The sequence below is a fragment of the Polistes fuscatus genome, unplaced genomic scaffold (assembly GCF_010416935.1).
Source record: "Polistes fuscatus isolate 324 unplaced genomic scaffold, CU_Pfus_HIC Scaffold11, whole genome shotgun sequence".
Classification (NCBI taxonomy): Eukaryota; Metazoa; Arthropoda; class Insecta; order Hymenoptera; family Vespidae; genus Polistes; species Polistes fuscatus.
This window is the reverse complement of record NW_025113009.1, coordinates 314654-334091: the sequence shown is the minus strand read 5'-3', so window position 1 is coordinate 334091 and position 19438 is coordinate 314654. Positions and strand designations below refer to the sequence as shown.

The following is a 19438-nucleotide window of genomic DNA, read 5'->3' as shown; positions in this document are numbered from 1 at the left end:
CTCTCTTTCTTTCTATGTTAGAATCAGTTTCGTTGAAGAAATAATTGAAGTCATTCTCGATACTTGACGTCGACCGACCGAGGTTGATTTCTGTACACGTTCGTTTAGGATTTGCTCTCGGCGACTGGAAAATTATTCGAGTCATGCACGCGAAGAGATAGAGAGAGAGAGAGAGTGATATAGATAGAGGGTTAGAAGAGGGAGAGGAGTACCAACTTGGAACTCAATTACACGCGACGGGTCACCACGGTCGCATGCCAATTTCGAACGAGTGAGCGTGCTTATCATCCCGGCCAAAATGCATGTTTCCTTCTCTGATCTATAAGCACGAATGGAATAATCGTCGACTTAAGATCATCTCGTTTGTTTGTAATATTTTTCTACCAATAATCTTCGATATTTACGATTTAACGCGATTTTTCCACTCTTGATTTTATCCCGAAAGTATTTTATTTTTATTAACCTTATCGAAATGAAATGAAATGAAATAAAAGATTAGTGTAAGATTGCAAAAAGAATTCAATTAAAATTCTATTAACCGGAATAAATGTAGATGTTAAACGAATTAATAATATATTTTGAACTAATAAAAAGGTATTTTTCGTCTGTGATAAGTATACCGTTGAGATAATTATTGTAAATATATATATATAAAAAAAAGGATTGATGCGTCCAATGCGAGCAAATAGATTAATCGTTTCAAAAATTTAATCGAACTTACCCCAATTATAGAATTGAGCTCCCCCATGGTAACTTGTTTCGCCCTTTCAACAGCCGTAGCAACTTGCTGTTGATGATCCTGGGAAAGAAACGGCAGCATCTGAGCGATAATGGCGCTCAGTCTCTTCGATATCTCGGTCTGCGGAATAGAAAAAAGAAAAAAATCGAGATTGTAATTAAATCGTCCATTATCGTTAACGATGATAGCGCTTCTAAACCATGAGAAAGTACAAGAGGAATAAAAAGAAGACGAAGATTTGGAATTTTTTTCGAGAGAGAAAATGCAGTCGTTGGGTAAGAACAACCAGAAAGGAACGAGAGGGTAGTGGTGGTGGTGGGTGAAATAGGGGTGGTAGAATGACGGAATGAAAGGAGGGAGGAAAGAGGAAAGAGGAGGAACAAGAAGAAGAATATATCGCGTTCCACGCTCTGTGTGAGCTTTTATAGAAATTATAAAGCACTTATACGTATTATGGCGCAGCCGGTATAAAATAAAAAAAACACCGTGGCTTAGCGAGAAAGCGTAATGCTCTTCTCTCTTTCTCTCTCTTTCTCTATCCTCTTCTTCCATTTTTCGCCATTATACGATGCTCGATGGCTGCAAACGATAGCTCTTCTTTCATATCTACACACTGTTACAAAGAGACATATCTATATGTATATTTACATATGCGTATGTACTCGCGAGAGACGTTTTTATAAAAACCCTTTACATTTTTTAAAAGACTCTATTCTTCGATAGGTGATCGGTATTCATTCGTTAAATATATATATGGGTATTCGATTACTCATATACTTAAGAAACGATGTTCCTAAATTTTACGTTATAATAGAAGTTAACTAATTAATCGCATTTCTAAATTCTCTTCGTTTCACCGATCAACGTAATATAACTTTATTCCTTAATCTTATTTATTTGATTTTTTTATTTACCGGAAGAATCATTTGAAATTTTCTTTATTTAATACTGGAATCTACACTTTTTATTAATGGTAAAATTCGAAGTAAGAAAAAAGATATATTTCGTCTGAAACATGTAAAAAAAAAAAAAAAGAAAAGAAAAAAAAATTAGGTTACAGAGGGTTTTTAGAGATCTTAAAAGACGTGTCATCGACTTATGTAGCTTAAATATCGTTTTTAAGAGCGAAGAGAAAGAAAAAGAAAAAGAGAGAAAGAAGGTAAAGTGATTCGGAGTTTCCTTGGAGTCAAGAGTGCTCTTATTTTGAAAGCTTGAAAGGACAGGCTTATGTTAGACGAGAAGGAGAAAGAGAGGTTACGCTTTCCTCTATTTTAATCTCGGCTAACTCGTGCCAACGCCGCAGAAATGAAGCCACGCGAGAAGGAGAGACTCTGAATTGGACGAGTAATGAAAAGAGATTAAAGATAAAGCTGTCAGAATAAGTACGGCAAAACATTTAATAAGAATCGAATAATACGTAGGAGGACATACTTAGATTTGGAGTATTATAATATGTATACGTACAAATATATAGCGTTTAAGAAGTCAAGTATTAATGGAAGATAGATTTTCCCATAAAATCGTCCTTCGCGTACAAAGTACGATTCTTCATTTAATTTTTTCTTCTTCTTTTTCTTTTAAATAAATCATCTCGAGTCTAAAAGTTTCAATAGAGATATCATAAGCCACAGTAATTAAGTTTATGTAGAATAGCAAAAAGTATCTAATAAAAGCCTGATTTTATAATTAAAAACTATATAGTTAACATCGATTATATCTTCCCTGCTTATTAAACTTTCAACTCAAAGATATACTTAAAAAAAAAAAAAGAAAAAGAAAAACAAAGGAAAAAGAGAAAAAAAATTAAATAAACGTTACAAAAAAAAAATGTAATCTGCGTCAATACTTCAAATGCGTTCGCAATATTGTATTTGTATAATACTATTGGTAAGTATGAAATACACATATAAAATGAAACGTGTTTACAGGAAAAAGATCGGTAAAACTGGTTACTTAAAAATGTTAATTTTTTCCTTGCATAATTTGTAAGAGGATCGAACGAAGCATGAACAAGAAGAAGAAAAATATCAATGGATAAAAAAAAAAAAAAAGAATACTTTATCATCGTAGGCGTTAGAATGGAGAAGTAATCGTACTTTTTAAAAAGGAAAACAAAGTAATAAAAATAAAAAGAAGACAAAAAAAATAAAAAGAAAAGAAAAAGGAAAAGATGAAGAAGAAGAAGAAGAAGAAAGGATATAAGAAGAATATTCTTGCTCATTCCCATCGACAATTCCCAACGTTCTTCTTTCGTTAAATCGTTACTCGTGTCGTCGAGTCATCGCGGCAAATGTTTATTCGCCGGTATATACTCGGAGCAAACTTATCTCACCTTAATAACTTTGGCAAACATACGAGAATCGACGACGCGCGACATCTCCTCTCGCGCGGTAACGCAGTCGGAAAATAAAACGCCACTCGAAAGAGGAAACCGAGGAGGAGGAAGACGAGGAGGAGAAGGTGAAAGAGGGGAGGATCGTGATAAAGAGAAAGAAGTGGAATGAGACGATAAAAAGAAGAAAAAAAAAAAAGAGGATATTGCATGAACGTATATAAGTATGTAAATACATATGTATATACAAACTGTACGATAGACGTTGATGACCATCTCTTCTTTATTCCTTCTCAAAAAAATGAACACAATATGTATAATAAATTAAATTTTCTTTATAATTTTCATAAACGCGAAAAATGAAAAAAAAAAGAGAAATTATTATTTTATATTTTAGAAGAATAGTAAAGACGGAAATATTAGACAAGTCATAAACGTTTGAATTCGCAATACGATATATTAACGCTACGTATTTTTACGTACGTATAAAGAAACACGACGGTTATTATATTGTTTCAAACGAGACATGTATCGTATATATATATATTACATATATATGTATGTACATATTATATACAATATATATTACCTACGTTTTTCCTCACGACTCGACCGACGTTGGCAAACGATATTGTAAAAATGTATTAAATTATTTCTATGCAAAAGATATTTACCTGTTTGTGCATCTCGACGTTGAGACCGTACGACATCTCGTAATACTGTAACAAACAGAATAAAAAAGAAAAATAAAATATATATATATATATATATACATACAAGTTTTATCTTTTTCTTCTGCAGTCTGTTCGATCGTTAAAATGCAAACTGCGAGAAGAAATAATGAAAAAGATAGGAAATGGTAAGAACAAAAACGTCGAATGAATTAATTTTTCGGAATTCGAGGCGTTTCGACTCTAATTGCACTCTCTTCTCGGGTCTCTCATGTAAATTGATAGGACGATTCGTGTCTCGCTTCTTCGTTTCTATGTATTTACTTATTTACTCATTTACGATGTATGTGTGTGTGTATATATATACGCGAGTATTACCTGACGACGTTTCTCATTCGCGACGTATTTGGTAACGGCACTCGTTCACGACTTAATTAAAACGCGAGAAAAGAGACAACTCTGGCTAGTTTCGAAGTAATATACTCGAAGATTTCAAATCTAGTTAGAGGTTGTTTTTCTTCGACGAAATTTCTCTCTCTCTCTCTCTCTTTTTATGTAGAAACAAGCGACATTTTCATCTAATTCCAATTGAATGGTCGTAAGTATGTAAGGAGATAACGAGAATAATTTACTAAGGATTTTGTATCTAACGAAGAGAACGTCCTTCGAATCGAACACTTTCTTCTCAGCTGCGCGAACGTTTATTGCACAAAACAACAAGGATAACCTCGGAACCACCACCACCACCACCACCACCACCACCATTACTGGCCCAGTGGTTTTTGCGGTCGTCCTTGTTTTAACTTTCTCCTCATTTCTTCCCTATCTCTATCTCACTCTTTTTCTGAGCCGTTTAACACGGCAAGCATTAGCGAGCAAGGTAACTAGCAAGCAAGCAAGCAAGCAAGCAACAAAACAACGCCGGTAGCAATTTAACATCGTTTTCTAGATCTGTCCCAACTTCTAAAAGTTTCTTTATCGAAAAAGAATCATTTTCCTAGTACGAGCCTTCTTCTTCTTCTTCTTCTTCTTTCTCTTCCTTTGCGTCGACGAACTCGAACGAGTCCCATACACGGAGATCATTAGTCACAGAGAAACGAGATAATTGGCTGATATTAGTAGCTATAGTAGTAACAGAAGAGGACTAATACTGTACCTAGTTGCACCGTTTACATGATAACGTGTTATTAATTATCCTTTAATCGGAATAAATTGTAAGCAGTGTATAAAGAAAAGTGAAGATACAGGTTGGATAAAGTTGCTCCAGTTGTATCACTGCCTAAATCGTAAATCTGACATTTTGACGCAATCGTACAGTCAATTTTTGTTATCTTCCTTACATTAGTCGTACGATATTCATTTATTAAGTTTTATTCATTTTATGTAAAAACGCGTAGATATTTGGAATTTTATTCAAATAAATGAAATCAATGTTAAATGCAGTTATGAAAAATATACAAACTTCTTCAAATTACACATTTTATATACTTTTTTCTCTTAGGAGGTACGATTTCAGCAATCTTATTATATTATGTTATGTGTGATGAGAAAAAGAGAGAGAAAGAAAAAAAATAAGAGAAATAGAGAGAGAAGAAGGAAGGAAGGAAGGAAGGAAGGAAGAGGAAGGAAGTAGCAAAATGTGTGCAATGCACGTTCTCGAGTACTCGGCTTACAGATTCTTAATCTTACGGGCCATTAGCCCGGTAATTACACGGACGAATTAATTGCGTCGTAAGTAAGTTATTTCTCTCGCGAGAGAATCTAAGAGGAAAAGGAGGAAGCGGAGGAGGAGGAGGAGGAAGAGGAGGGAGAAATGAAAGAGAAGTAAAGGAAGGAGCGAGGTGTAGAGAGGACGACAACGACGAGCTAACTAAACGAAGGTAGTTGAGATCTAATAAAGAAAAAATAAAAAAGAAAAAAAGAAGAAGAAGAAAACGAGCAGCCAACCTTTTCCAATTGCAGCAGTATCGATTAACGACTTTGACGGATCTCGTAGGCGTGAAGAATCATCTTCGTCGACCTTTCTTGTCGAACGACTAAAAAAAAAAGAAAGAAAGAAAGAAAAAAAAGAAAGGGATCGTTAACTAGGTATCGGGTGTAATTAATTAATAATTATCGATGGGCAAGGTGTCGAGGAGAACGCGTTGATCGGCCTTTGAAATTATATAGAAGTTTCTACGCGTGTATAAGTGTATAGGAAGGAAGTGGGATGGGTACCAGCCATGGCACGATTTGCAATAAGTCGAATTATGAGAGACAACGTGTTCGGTAGACTGTTAGAAGGGAAAAGAAGGTGGTGGGGGAGAGGACGAAAGAGCAGAGTTCTCGTTCGTGGTTCGCGTCGATAAATCTCTGCGCCGAACGTAGTAGACTTCCTTTAACTACTACTACTACTACTACTATTACTACTACTCCACCAACTACATTTCCACCTCATCTTCTTCTTCATCCTCCTCCTCCTCCTCCTCCTCCTCTTCCTGGTCGTCGTGTCGGCTAGTCCGCTTGATTAATCGTGTTTAAACTAGTCGCCTCCGCGCGCCAATTAAGTCCGTACAACGTTCATGCTCAAGAGAAGGGAGAGGGGGAGAGAGACGAACAAGAAAAACAAGATGGTAAGAGAGAGAGAGAGAGGATGAAGGAGGGTGGTAAATGAAGGAGGGTGAACGAGAATGGACACCCTTCTCTCTACCATACTTCTTCTTCTTCCACCTACGCTTTACCTATTACCCATCGGCATCAACTCTTCCTGACACAAAACAGGAACACGTCGTGAGCCGAAAACAAAACAGCAACGCTATGTCGTTCCTCCGATGTTGCTTGCTTGCTTGCTGCTTGCTTGCTTGCTTGCTTGCTTGCTTGCTTGCTTGCTTGCTGGCTGCCACTGGCTCGTGAGGGACAACAATAAATTAGTATCGAGCCGATGTGCACGTGGTGGCTAACAAGATCACGTACACGCGCTTAAAATATACACGTCGGTGTGACACGACTCGCACTCGCACGCGCGCACGCGTGCGTGCTTTGAACATGGGAAGAGGTGGGGTTGGGGAAGGAAGATAGGTAGATAGGTAGGTAGGTAGGTAGGTAGATAAATAGATTGATAGATAGATAGATAGATAGATAGATAGAGATGAAGATACCGCGATTCTGGTAGGAGATGCGTGTTGAAACGCGTCCCGCATATCGTCGCGCGATGAATGTAGAATAGAACGCGATACGTTGCTAAGTAATTACGCGCGAACCATTAACCCTCGACTCGAGCCAAAGTATTAATTGCCTTCTGCCTTCTCTCCTATAGTTGAAACTTTGATAAACGAATCGTTCCTTCATCTACGTATATCCATTCCTTCCCCCACTCCCCATATCTAGGACTCTATTCTCGATGTATCGAAATGAGGATACATTTGTGCCCATAATTATGAAAGTGGTCTATTTTATTCTTGAATAGAATAAAACAATTTATATAAGATACGAGAGTAAAAAATCTAATCGCGTAATTTCTACAATTTAATGTTTTTATATGATATCGTTGAAAAATTGATTTCGACTAATGGTAATAATAGAAAATAATTAAAATAGGACGCCCGAAGATAAATGTTAGATAGATCCGAACGAGATAGCGGTTAAGTCTCGAATCGATAGACGTTTCTATCGCGAGAATACCTTTGAAAATTGGCAGGTCAACTTGCGCGAAAGCGATCCCACTGTTTTGGTGGGTTCATTCGAACTTGGTAAACTTGACACGCGTGTAGCGCGAGCCAAACGCGTCGCAGTGTAGCTTTAGAAGCAGCAATACCAGCAGCACCGACACACCACTTGTGCTTCCCTTTATTCTCTTCGTTGGCATCAAAGCGCAAAATCTCGGAACGTGTGGAATTGTAATTAACGTTAAGTAGACAAAGGACTAACCCAGCGAAGGAGACTAGAAATAGATGGATAAATAGATGGATGGATGGATAGATAGAGCGAGAGAGAATGAAAGAAACAAAAATAGATAGACGTTATCATTGTCGTTTATTTTACGTGCTCGTAAAAGAAGTTATCTATCGACTTGACTAAAATTCAATGCGGCGTCAATCGGCATCCACCAATCCCGTCCAGAAACGTATTCTTCTTTTTTTTTTCTTTTTTTTTTTTTCCAAAGCTTTTACCGATGGCGTTTTATCGATCTACAGGAAATTCAACTTGGGGAAAAAAAAAACTCGATATATACAATCGTTTCGACTTTTAAGCGATACATCGAACTGTTAAACGAAACAAAAATAAATAAAGAAAAGAAGATAAAGAAGAGAAAGAGAGAAACAGAGAAAGAGAGAGATAGAACATTTTGCCGAGGATGGTCGAGGTAAAAGAAACTCGTTAATTACGCTTTCTTGTTATCTTCGACAAGTTTCCACGCAAAGTCACGCCGATAGTACGATAGCTGAACAGGACTGTCGTAATTAGCTGAGTCTGCCTGAACTCGATCGACCGCGGTGTGAACGTTGAATACAGACAGATAGGGAGAGAGAGAGAGAGAGAGAGGGAGAGAGAGAGAAGGAGAGAGCAAGCCAATGAGAACGACCACGTAATCCAAAGGCATTAACCAGCCGTTGGACAACGGTCTGCCATTACGACGTATTAGTTTGTCATTAGATACCCAAAGCAGGAGCAACGTGACTTCGGTAAATCGATGAGCACCACTGGCTCTTAGTATCATTAGCTATGCATGATAGGAGTGTTGTACCGCGTGTTCGTTCCTGTGTAAGCTAGAATAAGTATACATATAGACGACGAGTATGTGTCTATAGATATGGATACACCTATGTAAGTATGTAATATATAGTACCTACGTTATACGCGTTCAACATAAGTGCCAGAAAGAGAGAGAGAGAGAGAGAGAGAGAGGCAAAGATAGATATAGAGATAAATGGAGAAGTTTTAACAGAAGGAAGAACCAACTCAAAGTCTGCGCGTGCACGGGAATGTAATTAATGTTAAAAAATCTCGATGATTTAACGCTCAAGCGAGCATAATTATTCGAAATAGAATGCACGTAACGTACGTACATACGTATTTTTGCACGTGTGCGTGTATAAATGTATGCGTTTAGACAGGAGGAAAGATAGAAAGCGAGAAGATGCAGAAACTCGGAAAAATTAACTTTGGATAATGATTTTTTTTCAGCTTACCATCACATAATGCCGTTGTATCTCGATCTTGTCCGTGGCTAACTTTTCACATTCCATTTTTAATCTGAACAATAAAAAAGATAAAGTTATTAAAACTCGATGACATTAAAAATAATATGAACGATAATATATATATATATAAAAGTATTATAAAAAAGTTAGAGAGCTTTCTATAGAAACGTTTCTTCGATTTTTATGCTCTAGGTAATTTTTTAAAAAAGCTTAGGACAAAGACAAAGGATTTAACGGATATGAACGCGTACGACGATACGACGGTAGAAAGATTAAAGAAAGAAAGAAAGAAAGAAAGGAAAAAAAAAAAACAAGTAAAAGATCTAGGAATAGAAGAGAAAAGAAAGAGCAAAAGGTCGCGGAAGTGTTCCGGTATATATCGAAGAGGGATAAATAGAATAGAAAATAATGATAGAGATGGATGGTAAAGTTTGAATGCTACTTCGGGTGAATGTTGAAAAATGCAGTGACAAGTGGCAAGGTTTCCTCGATTTCGTATTCCCACAGAAAAAGAGGGAAGGAGAATATACTCGCGTAATCTAGCAGAGAGAGAGAGAGGGAAAGGTTGTTGTCTATAAGTCTATGATGGTAAAGGTCTAGGAAAGAAAGACAAAAAAAATAAAAAAAAAAAAGAAATAAAGAAAAAGAATATCGCGAACGCAAGAGTAGCATTAAGCGTTCGCCGATAGCCACGTTTCGTCGTAAATCACTTATGGCTTCCGCGCGTCGCGTGCACCTCAAAGAAGAAGCCTGCTGCCGCCAGCTGCGTTTGTTCCCAGTCTCTCATGCGCCAGAAACGCGCGAGCGCGTTCAAAAGAACCGATCCATAATATACAGAGCGAGTCCCTCTACAATGATACATCATTGTTGCCAACAACCAAAGCTAACTTTTTTTTCTCTTTTTCTTTTTTATCATACATGTGGAAAAATCGAACGAAATTATTTATAGATACAGGGTTGATGTTTTCTATAAAATTTCATGATAACTTTTCATTTCATTCCATTTCATTTTATTTCATTTCATTCGTACGTTCGTTCGTTCGTTCGTTCGTTTTATACCAACCAGGGTCTTTTTTACAAACCAGTATTTATTGACTCGCTCTGTAAAAGGATAAAGGACAAAGACCCTCTCGAAGGGAAAGGAAGGGAAGAAAAGAAAAGAAAAGAAAAGAAAGAAAGAAAAAAAGAACCAGGAACGATGGGAACAACTCACGTGTGATATTGCGCTTGTAAGAAGCTGAACTCCTCCTTGATCCTGTCGCAAGACTCGTTCACTGTGAACTTGAATGGCTGGCCTGGTTGTGGTGGTCCCTGCATTACAAAAACAAAAGTGTTTTTTATTATTATACTACCTCTTTCATTTTGCGTTGTTAAAAATTAAGTAGCTATCGTCGTAGGACGATTAAAAAATATTCGGAAAGAAAAAAGAATGTATGAATGAATGAATGAACGAATGTAAATAAAATAAAAAAATACATTTGGAATAATGGAAGATGGGCGGGCCCTCTTTTTAACCAGTGAAATTCTCCGTGAAAGCATCGCTTTGTCCAACATAATTCGATACTTGCGTACGAACGAAGAAGCACCCGTGTCGTCGGTGGTTTCCTGCACGTCGAATAATTAATTCCGTACATCTGTTCGCTCGAGGAGTAGCGTGGGCGCGCTCGCATACACGAAAGAAAGAGAGAGAGAGATAAATAGGTAGGTATAGACTCTCTCACCGCGATATGTATATGCTGTTACATAGGAGAAAGCGATACAAACGCGTATAGTAAAGAGAGACGGAGAGAGACAGAAACAGTAAGTGGAAACACGAGAACCAACGGTGGTATATACTCTACTATAAAGAGGAAGAGAGGAAGAGAGAGAGAGAGAGAGAAGACGATGGTTCACGGTGCGCGTGAACACGCGTGCACGCACGATTACCTCTTCCCGTACGTGAAACTACACTATCGTATGTAGTATACGCGGAACAACGAGCTAGAACAGAGTATGCAAGAGGAAGAGAGAGAGAGAGAGAGAAGAGAACGAGGTAGAAGAGAGACGGAGCAAGTGTTAATTACACGTTTGCGGTGTCCGGGAGGATTACACGCTACAACCGAAACTATGAGGTTCTCGACTGTATATAGACGCTCGTTCGTGCACGTGCTTGCGAGTATAACACACATACACATGACATACATATACACATATGTATATTTGTACGCAACCACTTGGACGCTTACAAACGCGTTTTCGGGGACCTGTAGATCCTTTCTGTTCGACTTTTCCAAAGCTACGATTACAAACTATATGTGTTTCCAATCCATAACTCGATCATCGAGTTACCAAAAAGTAAATAAATAAACAACGAACTGATACCGCCCGATGGTATCGACATTTGATATTTAGATTTAAACGTATAACTCGAAACAAATAGAGGCCGATAGAAAATATTTTTTTTTTTTAATTTGATACTAGATTTTAGACAACTGTTGAAAGATAAGACGTTGAAAGGGGAGGGGGGAATATCTGCTAGTAGTATTTTTGAGAATTTTAGCGCGTCGAATGATAGGAAGAGGAGGGGAAATAGAAGAGGGAAAAGAGAGAAAGAAAATAAAAAGTGAGAAAGATGGATAGACGGAAGAAGATCGCCCTCGAGTTAAGAGGGAGGTACCTCTGCACCTCTAGTGACCTCGATAACAATCGAGCCGTTGTAATCGAATGAGATGGAAGTCCTCTTTTCTTCCTTCTCTTCTCCGCCTCATCCTCTTACTACTCATCTACTCTCCTGCTTCGATTCAACCACCGACAAAGACTACAAATCCAGAGAAGAAGTCTGCTCGTACCTACTATTCTCTCGATATACACAATAAAAGAGACTTCTCTCTTCTCGCTACGGTGTCTGGGGTTCTACCCTCTTTAACGAAGAATTCTCCTCCACCTCCTCTCCCTCTCTATCTCACTCACTCTTTCTTTTCCGAACGAACCAATTTTTACACGATCAAAAGATCACTAGGTTCGCAACGTTTTTTTTTTCGTTCCTCGTTTCTACAACGTCCGTAGATTATTCGTAAATGTTTATATGTATAACTACCGATCAAAAATTTAGGTACGCATCAACTAAAGCTAATAATTCCTCGTCGTATCATTTATATACTATCGCGACAAAGGTTATACAATGTATCCGATAACATTATTACTTTAATTTGTAAAAGACCTGACACTTGTAAACAAAAACAAAGCTAAACGCCTAGAGTAGAGTGACACGTGACGTCACAAACAATACCGATTGCTGCGTAAGGCTATTATTTACAATTTGAGGAAATTTTATAAAAATTGATAATAATCAAATCGTATAAAACAAATACAAGAATAAAGAAATGTTAATAAAATGGAACATACAGCTTGTATATATAATGAGTGTCTTACGTAAATGCAGTAAGTATATCATAATGATATAAAATTGACAAAACTACTTTAACCTAAAGGTTTAACGAAATAATTTTTCCAGAAGATCGATAACTTACATAAAAGAATAATCATTAGGAAGTAAACATTTTTAATGGAAAACGTAACGCAATCGATCGAACTTTGAAGCTTCCCACTAATACGTTTAGAATCCATTTCGTTAGTTTACTCGGTATTGTATTCTTCAATCCGTTCGCATAATCTTGCGTTTCGATGACTAATCGGTTCTTTTTATTAAACGCTATATTACTAATGCAGCTTAAAAAATATAAAGAAACTAGATAATGTACATAGTAGCGTATAAGGTCGAATAGATAAAAGCGATAAGAGTCATAGGAAATTCTACTTGGCTCATGGTTACTCGCGAATCTAGGCTGGAATTTGTAAAATCCATGTATCGTGCGATATCATCGTTAGAATCGCTAAACCTAACGTAGAAAGGAAAGTACAAAACACTCCAATGTTGGATGGGTGGTAAACGGGTGGTTGGTTGGGTGTCCTCTTGTTACCTCCATTACCATCTATCTATCTATCTATCTTTCTCTGTCGCATGCGACGAAGCCAAAGGCTTTCCAGCAAGCTTTGGCCAAGCTTCGGAACAGAGGAGATCCTGTGGTCGGAGATTACTCTGTCGAGGAGCAGTTGCTAAATTCTCGAGACTAAGAGATGAATCGGAGGAAAAGGAGGAGGAGGAGGAGGAGGAGGTGGAGGAGAATGGAGCGAGACAATAGCCAGGAAAGGTGGTAGAGGATGAGGATGAGGATGAGGAAGAGGAAGAGAAAGAGGTGGTAGGGAGAGTAGTTAGGGTGACGGGGAGCGAGAAGAGAAAGAGGAACGAACGCTGCCCACGGACGAGGGAAGTTGCGGTTTCGTGGTTGCCACGCGGTTGCGGCTTAGGCAAATTGAGATAGTTCGCAAACCACCGAGCAGCTGACCCCTACACCGTAACGCCAGAATGCCGCGACCACTTCTACTGGGAGATGATCTCGCAGTCGAGAAGGAAACGATTAATACGCATCGCTTCCTCCACAGGCTTGATTGGGAGGAGGAAGACAGAGATTAGTCTGGAGTTTGCGGTTTTCCGATAGAAAAGGAGATAACGAAATAAACAAAAAGTATCTAAGGAAGGATAGTCGGTTGCGTTAATCGATATATCGAATTTTTTCCCGCAATTATTTTTCTTTGTTTTTCATTCGAAAAATTGTAAATTCCTTTATACGCGTAAACGATCTAATAATATGTGATCTTATGTATGAAATTAATGATGTTAAAGATAGGATAGTTTGTGGGTATTGAAATTGAAGAGACATTGACAAGAATTTAAGCAGGTACGACGTAGGACACGAATACGGGCCACCGATCGAGTTTCTAACGAGATCAAGAAGGCTCTGTCTCTAATTTAGTTACATCGACTTAGCTTGCGTATCCTTGCCTCGCTACACCAGCTTACTTATGCTAATTCGATAGAGAACAGAGGGTAGAAGGGACTCGGATAAGTCGACCTAACCGAATTCAATGCTCCTCATGTTTTCTTCAGACCTTACGTTACCTTTTTTAAAGATACAACTGGGGGAGGATGATCCATTACAAATGCACAGGTGTTAATACAAAAACGAAAGGAAAAATAAGAAACTAGAAAATTTTACTTCTAACGGATTATACGAAACGTTTATAATGTTGGAATTTTGTTAATTTACTTCGACATTATCCAACCGAGTCAATAAAAACTCGATAATAAGCAATTATCGTAATTATATATTTATAAACTTTCAAATCGTTTCCGGAAAAGATTTGAAACTTTACAAAATACACGTTCATAAAGATAGAATCAAAGTACAAGATAAATAGAACCTTATCGTTCTTTCTTAATCATAAGACACACAATTAAATAAAAATAATCAATAAGTCAAATACAAACGATCGCCTCGTTTATAACGCTTTCCTTATTTTCAAAATTGTTATACTTATTCTTCGAATAGATAAATAACTTCTAAGAGAATCAAAAATTTCTACATTTTATTACACATTAAAGAAAAATTTGTTCTTACAAAAGAAATGACTCATTCGCGCATTGCGAAGAGAAATGACTCAAATTAACAACGTACAAATAAAAGCTGGAAAATTAATCTACATTACTTCCCGTACAAGAAAAAAAAAAGAAAGAAAGAGGAAAAAAAAAGTATATAAGTAAAAAAAAAAACCCAAAAATAAGTACAATTATATCGCATACGATATTAAGAGAAAGTAAGACAGCTTGGTTGGTTGGTTTATGGATCGTGATCCTAAAAGAGCGGTTTGAGAGCCACTGACGACAGGTAAACAGTACTGTATTGTATTTGTGTGCTTAGCCTGGCAAATATTAGCCACCATATCGCTTATGGTGCTTGTTGAGCGAGGGTGATGGTCGATAGTCTGTATAGTGGGGAAGGGTGGTATTGTAGGACCTTCGTTCGTTACGACTCCCTCTCTCGCTCTCTTTGGTCAGCCAGACTTCCGTAGCGTGCATATGTGTGTCTGTTGTGTGTGTATGTGTGTGCGTGTGTGTGCGTTTATATGAGTGAGTGAGTGAGAGAGAGAGAGAGACGCGGATAGACGCTGTGTGATTCGTGGCGTGGCGTGTTTGTCCGTCCGCCCATATACGACTGTTTGTCCTTGCTCTCCTTGTTTGAAGAACGTCGGGATCCCGGTCTGTGCAAACTCCTCATTATTGCGAACAGTGTACACGGACTATAGCGCGTGCGTTCGTGCGTATACAAGCGCCTCTCCCTTTTCCTCTCCCCCTCCTGCCGGCAACTCTCTCTCTCTCTCTCTCTTTCTCTACTTTATGCTCGACGAAATTTTTCTACCTTGATTTTTTTCTTATTAAAAACAAAAAAAGAAAAGGAAAAAGAATTTGCTAGACTCAAAAATTTCACGTGTCGTATTTGGTCTACCTAAAATCACACAACTATCATCGCTGTACACGGAACAAAATTTATATTAAAAGACAATCATCGCCGTAACGATATTCTTATGTAATCAGGAAATTTGAGTATAACTTAGGCATATATATATAGCAGGTATGCGAAAAATTGTGTATAAGACACAAACTTTGTATCGTATAATAGATGTAGAAATACAAATGATGGGAGAAACAAAAAAAGTGTTGGAGGTTATTAACCCTAATTTTTGTATTAGTAAAATTTATATTTAAGTTAGATTTGCTTTATCCTCATACATCTTATTTCTCTAGAGTATTCTAAGGGAGATTCGAAAAAGATAAGTCTAACAACACAAGCCTTAACAAAACGACGAACCGATCTTGATCTTGTTCGGAATCGTAATCCGAGGAAAAGGGGGATTCCCTTTGGAATCGCATCAAGAATCAGAAGCACCGGTTACCAAGCCAAAGTAATTTTCATCCTAAGAAGGTCACAGGGGAAAAGAGAGGAATGTACGAGGAATCCTAAGGAGGGTCCAAGTACCGTTTCTCGAATTCAACCATTAACGCGGAAATTGGCGGCAGTTTTAGGGCGGTCCGTTCCAAATTGCCCGAAGCGAAAGCCCTTCAATTTCGTAGTCAATTCTATCCCCTTGGCGATAATCCACACCGTAGACTGTGTCTAAAGGAGGGGAGAGAGAGAGAGAGAGATGCCAGAGGGGTTTCTGGCTATTCACAAAGCGACCCTCTTGTTCTCACTTCCCCTATTCTCTCTCCTTTTCCCTTCCTGTCCCCTTTCACCCCACCCCTCTCTATAAAAATGTACTCGGAGCATATAACGTTACGAACAATATTTTATGTTACGTCACGAAATACACAAAAAAAAATATATACATATATGTATGTAAGTCCCTTTACCGTGGAATATCATATCAAGTGTACGGTGTATCATTCGAATAAATTCAAATCAAATATTAGAAGTTAAGATTATTTGTGTTTTAGGCCACACTTTCTTACTTACAAATATTAGAAATGAGATAATAACCACCAGTCCAGGATCAAATGTCTTATAATATTGATACAAGATATTTTATTATAAAATACTAATCATATATATTTATCATATACAAATACTAACTTAATAAATAAAATGTTTGCTAAAACATTCTCAACACTTTGATATCACGAAGATAATTATAGTTTGGTGAAAGAGAGAAGTGATATGAAAATAAAGTAAATAATTGTCCTAGTTGCTTTTCACACTTAATAAATTCATTTCACCTAGCATAGAAGAGACGACGACGACGACGACGACGACGACGACGAAACTACGACTATCGTCGTCGTTGTCGTTTCGTCTCTAATCTCTGCTTACTAAACTCTTCAAACAGAGAAGAGAAACACGCGACGAGGAGGTAAGAGAGGAGAGTCGTGGAAAGACGACGAGAAGGAAGGGGTGGAGAAGAAGGATGGAGGAAACAGTTCCAACCTGTTCGATCCGAAGAAAGATAACGAGTGTCAAATATGTGCTCTGATAACGAGTCTTCAAATAAGTCTTACCCCCTAACGCCATCTTCGTCATCGTTGTCGTCTTCGGAGTTCTTTCTATTGTTTGTCACACATAATCTTGAATTTGAGAAAAATAGGGGGAGGGAGAGGGAGACGGAGAGGGAGAGAGAGGAAGACTAATCTTTCGCTCCGTACATATGTACACAAGAATAAGAATAAGAATAAGAAGAAGAAGAAGAAGAAGAAGAAGAATAGGACTAGGAACTGACTATGTATAAATAGAAAAATATTCTACTTCTCTCCATCGAATAAATATAGAATCGATTCAGAGAACTAGATCACTTTTATTTCAAACTACATTTCTTTGTTCTCGATACGAAATAGTCAATATTATTAGAGTAGATCCATTTTCTAGTTCAATACCTATATATACAGTGTAGAATAGAATTTCTTACCTTGTACACATTTAACAAGTTTGGAAAAAAAAATATGACGTTCAAAATGTCATAGAAAAAAAAATACGAAAGCGGAACGTGGCAATTGTATTCAGGCATACAAGTTTTTCGTCGGGTTTCATTCTTAGGAAGAGAATAAGAAGAAGAAGAAGAAAAATAAGAAAAGGAAAAGAAGAAGAGGCGGCAAACATTAAGGGAAAGGAAGGAAAGATGAAAAAAGAAGGACCGAGCGTGGGCGGGGATGGAGTGGGGGAGGGGGAGGGGGGCCAATACGTTTGACTATAAAAGAAGGACACGGGGAGTTAGTACTACGGAGTAGGTAAGTCTTACGAATCGGTTCCAGGTACTCCTTTGTTCGTCGAGACATTCTACAGGAAGAGTTCTCTCCCACGATGACAATGGAACCATTGATTCCAACCATCGGGGAATAACCTTTCCTTCCTTCCTAAAATTCTAGATATCTCTTCTTCTAAGAGATATACATGGTGGATCATTTACATCCAAGAAACACCTAAACGTCTATGTTATTTATGGTTCTATGGAATCGAGTCCTTAGAAGATAGATACGCTATTCGAAGCAGCACGAATTTTGTGGCATGCTTATTTTTCTTTTTCACAGTTTCATTTTTTTCCTATTCATTTCTTTACTTTCAAAAGGATCATATTTTTTCTTTATTTTTTTTTTGTCCTTTTTCCTTTTTATAACGTTAGCAGCCCAACTCGTAAATCCGTATAGAAAAGTATTTAAAATATTTTTTACCGCTTCATCTGTCATCGAAGTAATCTACCACACCCTTATTCGTAGGACACTTTTCGTAAATAACGGTTTTCTTAGACGACCGATGTAAAAATTATTTTTTTTTTTTCATTGTTAAAACTACTGCATAAAAATATGCACGTCAGAATATGCAAAATGTATGCAACATATATCTACAAAATAACGCAATCTATTATAAAGTTTAATTCAAAAATCGATAAAAGAAATTTGATCGACTTTCATAAATAACAATGATTACACTTATAATTCGTGCTTCTCGATTACATTAAACATTTCCTTCGATTAATTATCAATCATTCAACGTATATCGAACACCGTAATATATTCTACTAATACTTTAAATTGTTCAAATTACAATGTATATACTCGATGACTGTTTATGCAGTTAAAGTCTTTAATGAAAAAATTTGAAATCCACGTAGTAGAATCGTCACAATTCCAATGAAATGATCCATAAAGAGAGAAAATCTTGGACGAAAGTTGGAAAGGAGGCAGCAAACGATCAAAGGAAAAGGTAAACCGAGTTCTCACATCTTACATTAGTGTTCGTTTGAGTTGCGTCGTCGTCTTAAAGGCAACATAAATTACTTGGCTTTATTCCAAAACTATCTTTCTATTTTCCGGTCATCTATTTTTGCGTTATAGGTTACTACTAGCTATTATATCCTTCTATCTTATTCCTCGCAAATTACCTATACTCGCGTTATCTTATTTCAAATAGCTAAATCTCTCTTCTTATCTTTTTTTTATTCTTCTTCTTCTTCTCTCTCTCTCACTCTCTCTCTTTTTGCTCATCGTTGTTTTCAACTATCGTTCGAAAGCGTATATTTATTGTGTCATTAAAAGTGTCGACATCGATCGTTAAAAAATATATTTTCCAACGTGTAATAGAATCTGTTAAGTAAAAAAGAAAAAGAAAAAAAATACAAGAAAAACAACGTGGAAAATTGTCCGTACGTTGTCGTACGGTAAAACAAAGATAGAATTAAAAAATAACATATATCAAATAATAATAATAATAATAATATAGACAAGAATACACTCGAGTCCATTTTAAAAATTCTATCTATCATTTATCTCGACTGATTAGAACGTCGCGGATTTTCTTAGTTTATCTCGGCGTAATATACTACGTATAAATTCTTAATTAATATCAGGTAAGCAAGAAAGTTCGTGTCGTTTTAATCAATAAAGATATATGAAATATAAAAAACCGAAATCTATATATAGACACGAAAGTTTCTCGGATTACCTAATTCGGTATCTGCTAATTACAAGCAAGAAATTATCATTCGCTAAAGGATGATCAAAGTAAATTTGTCTAATTGTACGAAATGACTATTATAATGATATGTATGTAGGAAAAAGAGAGAAATAGCGATTAAACGGGCGATTAGAGACGCG

The 19438-nt window shown here is 37.0% G+C and overlaps 1 protein-coding gene across 2 annotated transcripts in view; it reads right to left on the bottom strand.

Moving 5' to 3' along the window:
* The window catches only part of LOC122526241 (protein groucho-like), a 43170-nt gene that overhangs the window by 14598 nt on the left and 9134 nt on the right, over positions 1-19438 (bottom strand). Inside the window, exons 2-5 of one of the 2 annotated variants that reach the window (XM_043649526.1) lie at positions 10136-10233; positions 8911-8974; positions 3746-3790; positions 722-859 (exon numbers count right to left, since the gene is read on the bottom strand). In XM_043649526.1, the coding sequence (XP_043505461.1) occupies positions 722-859; positions 3746-3790; positions 8911-8974; positions 10136-10233 (345 nt within the window). The remainder of the gene's footprint in view (positions 1-721; positions 860-3745; positions 3791-8910; positions 8975-10135; positions 10234-19438) is intronic. The other variant, XM_043649527.1, reaches the window with a different exon arrangement.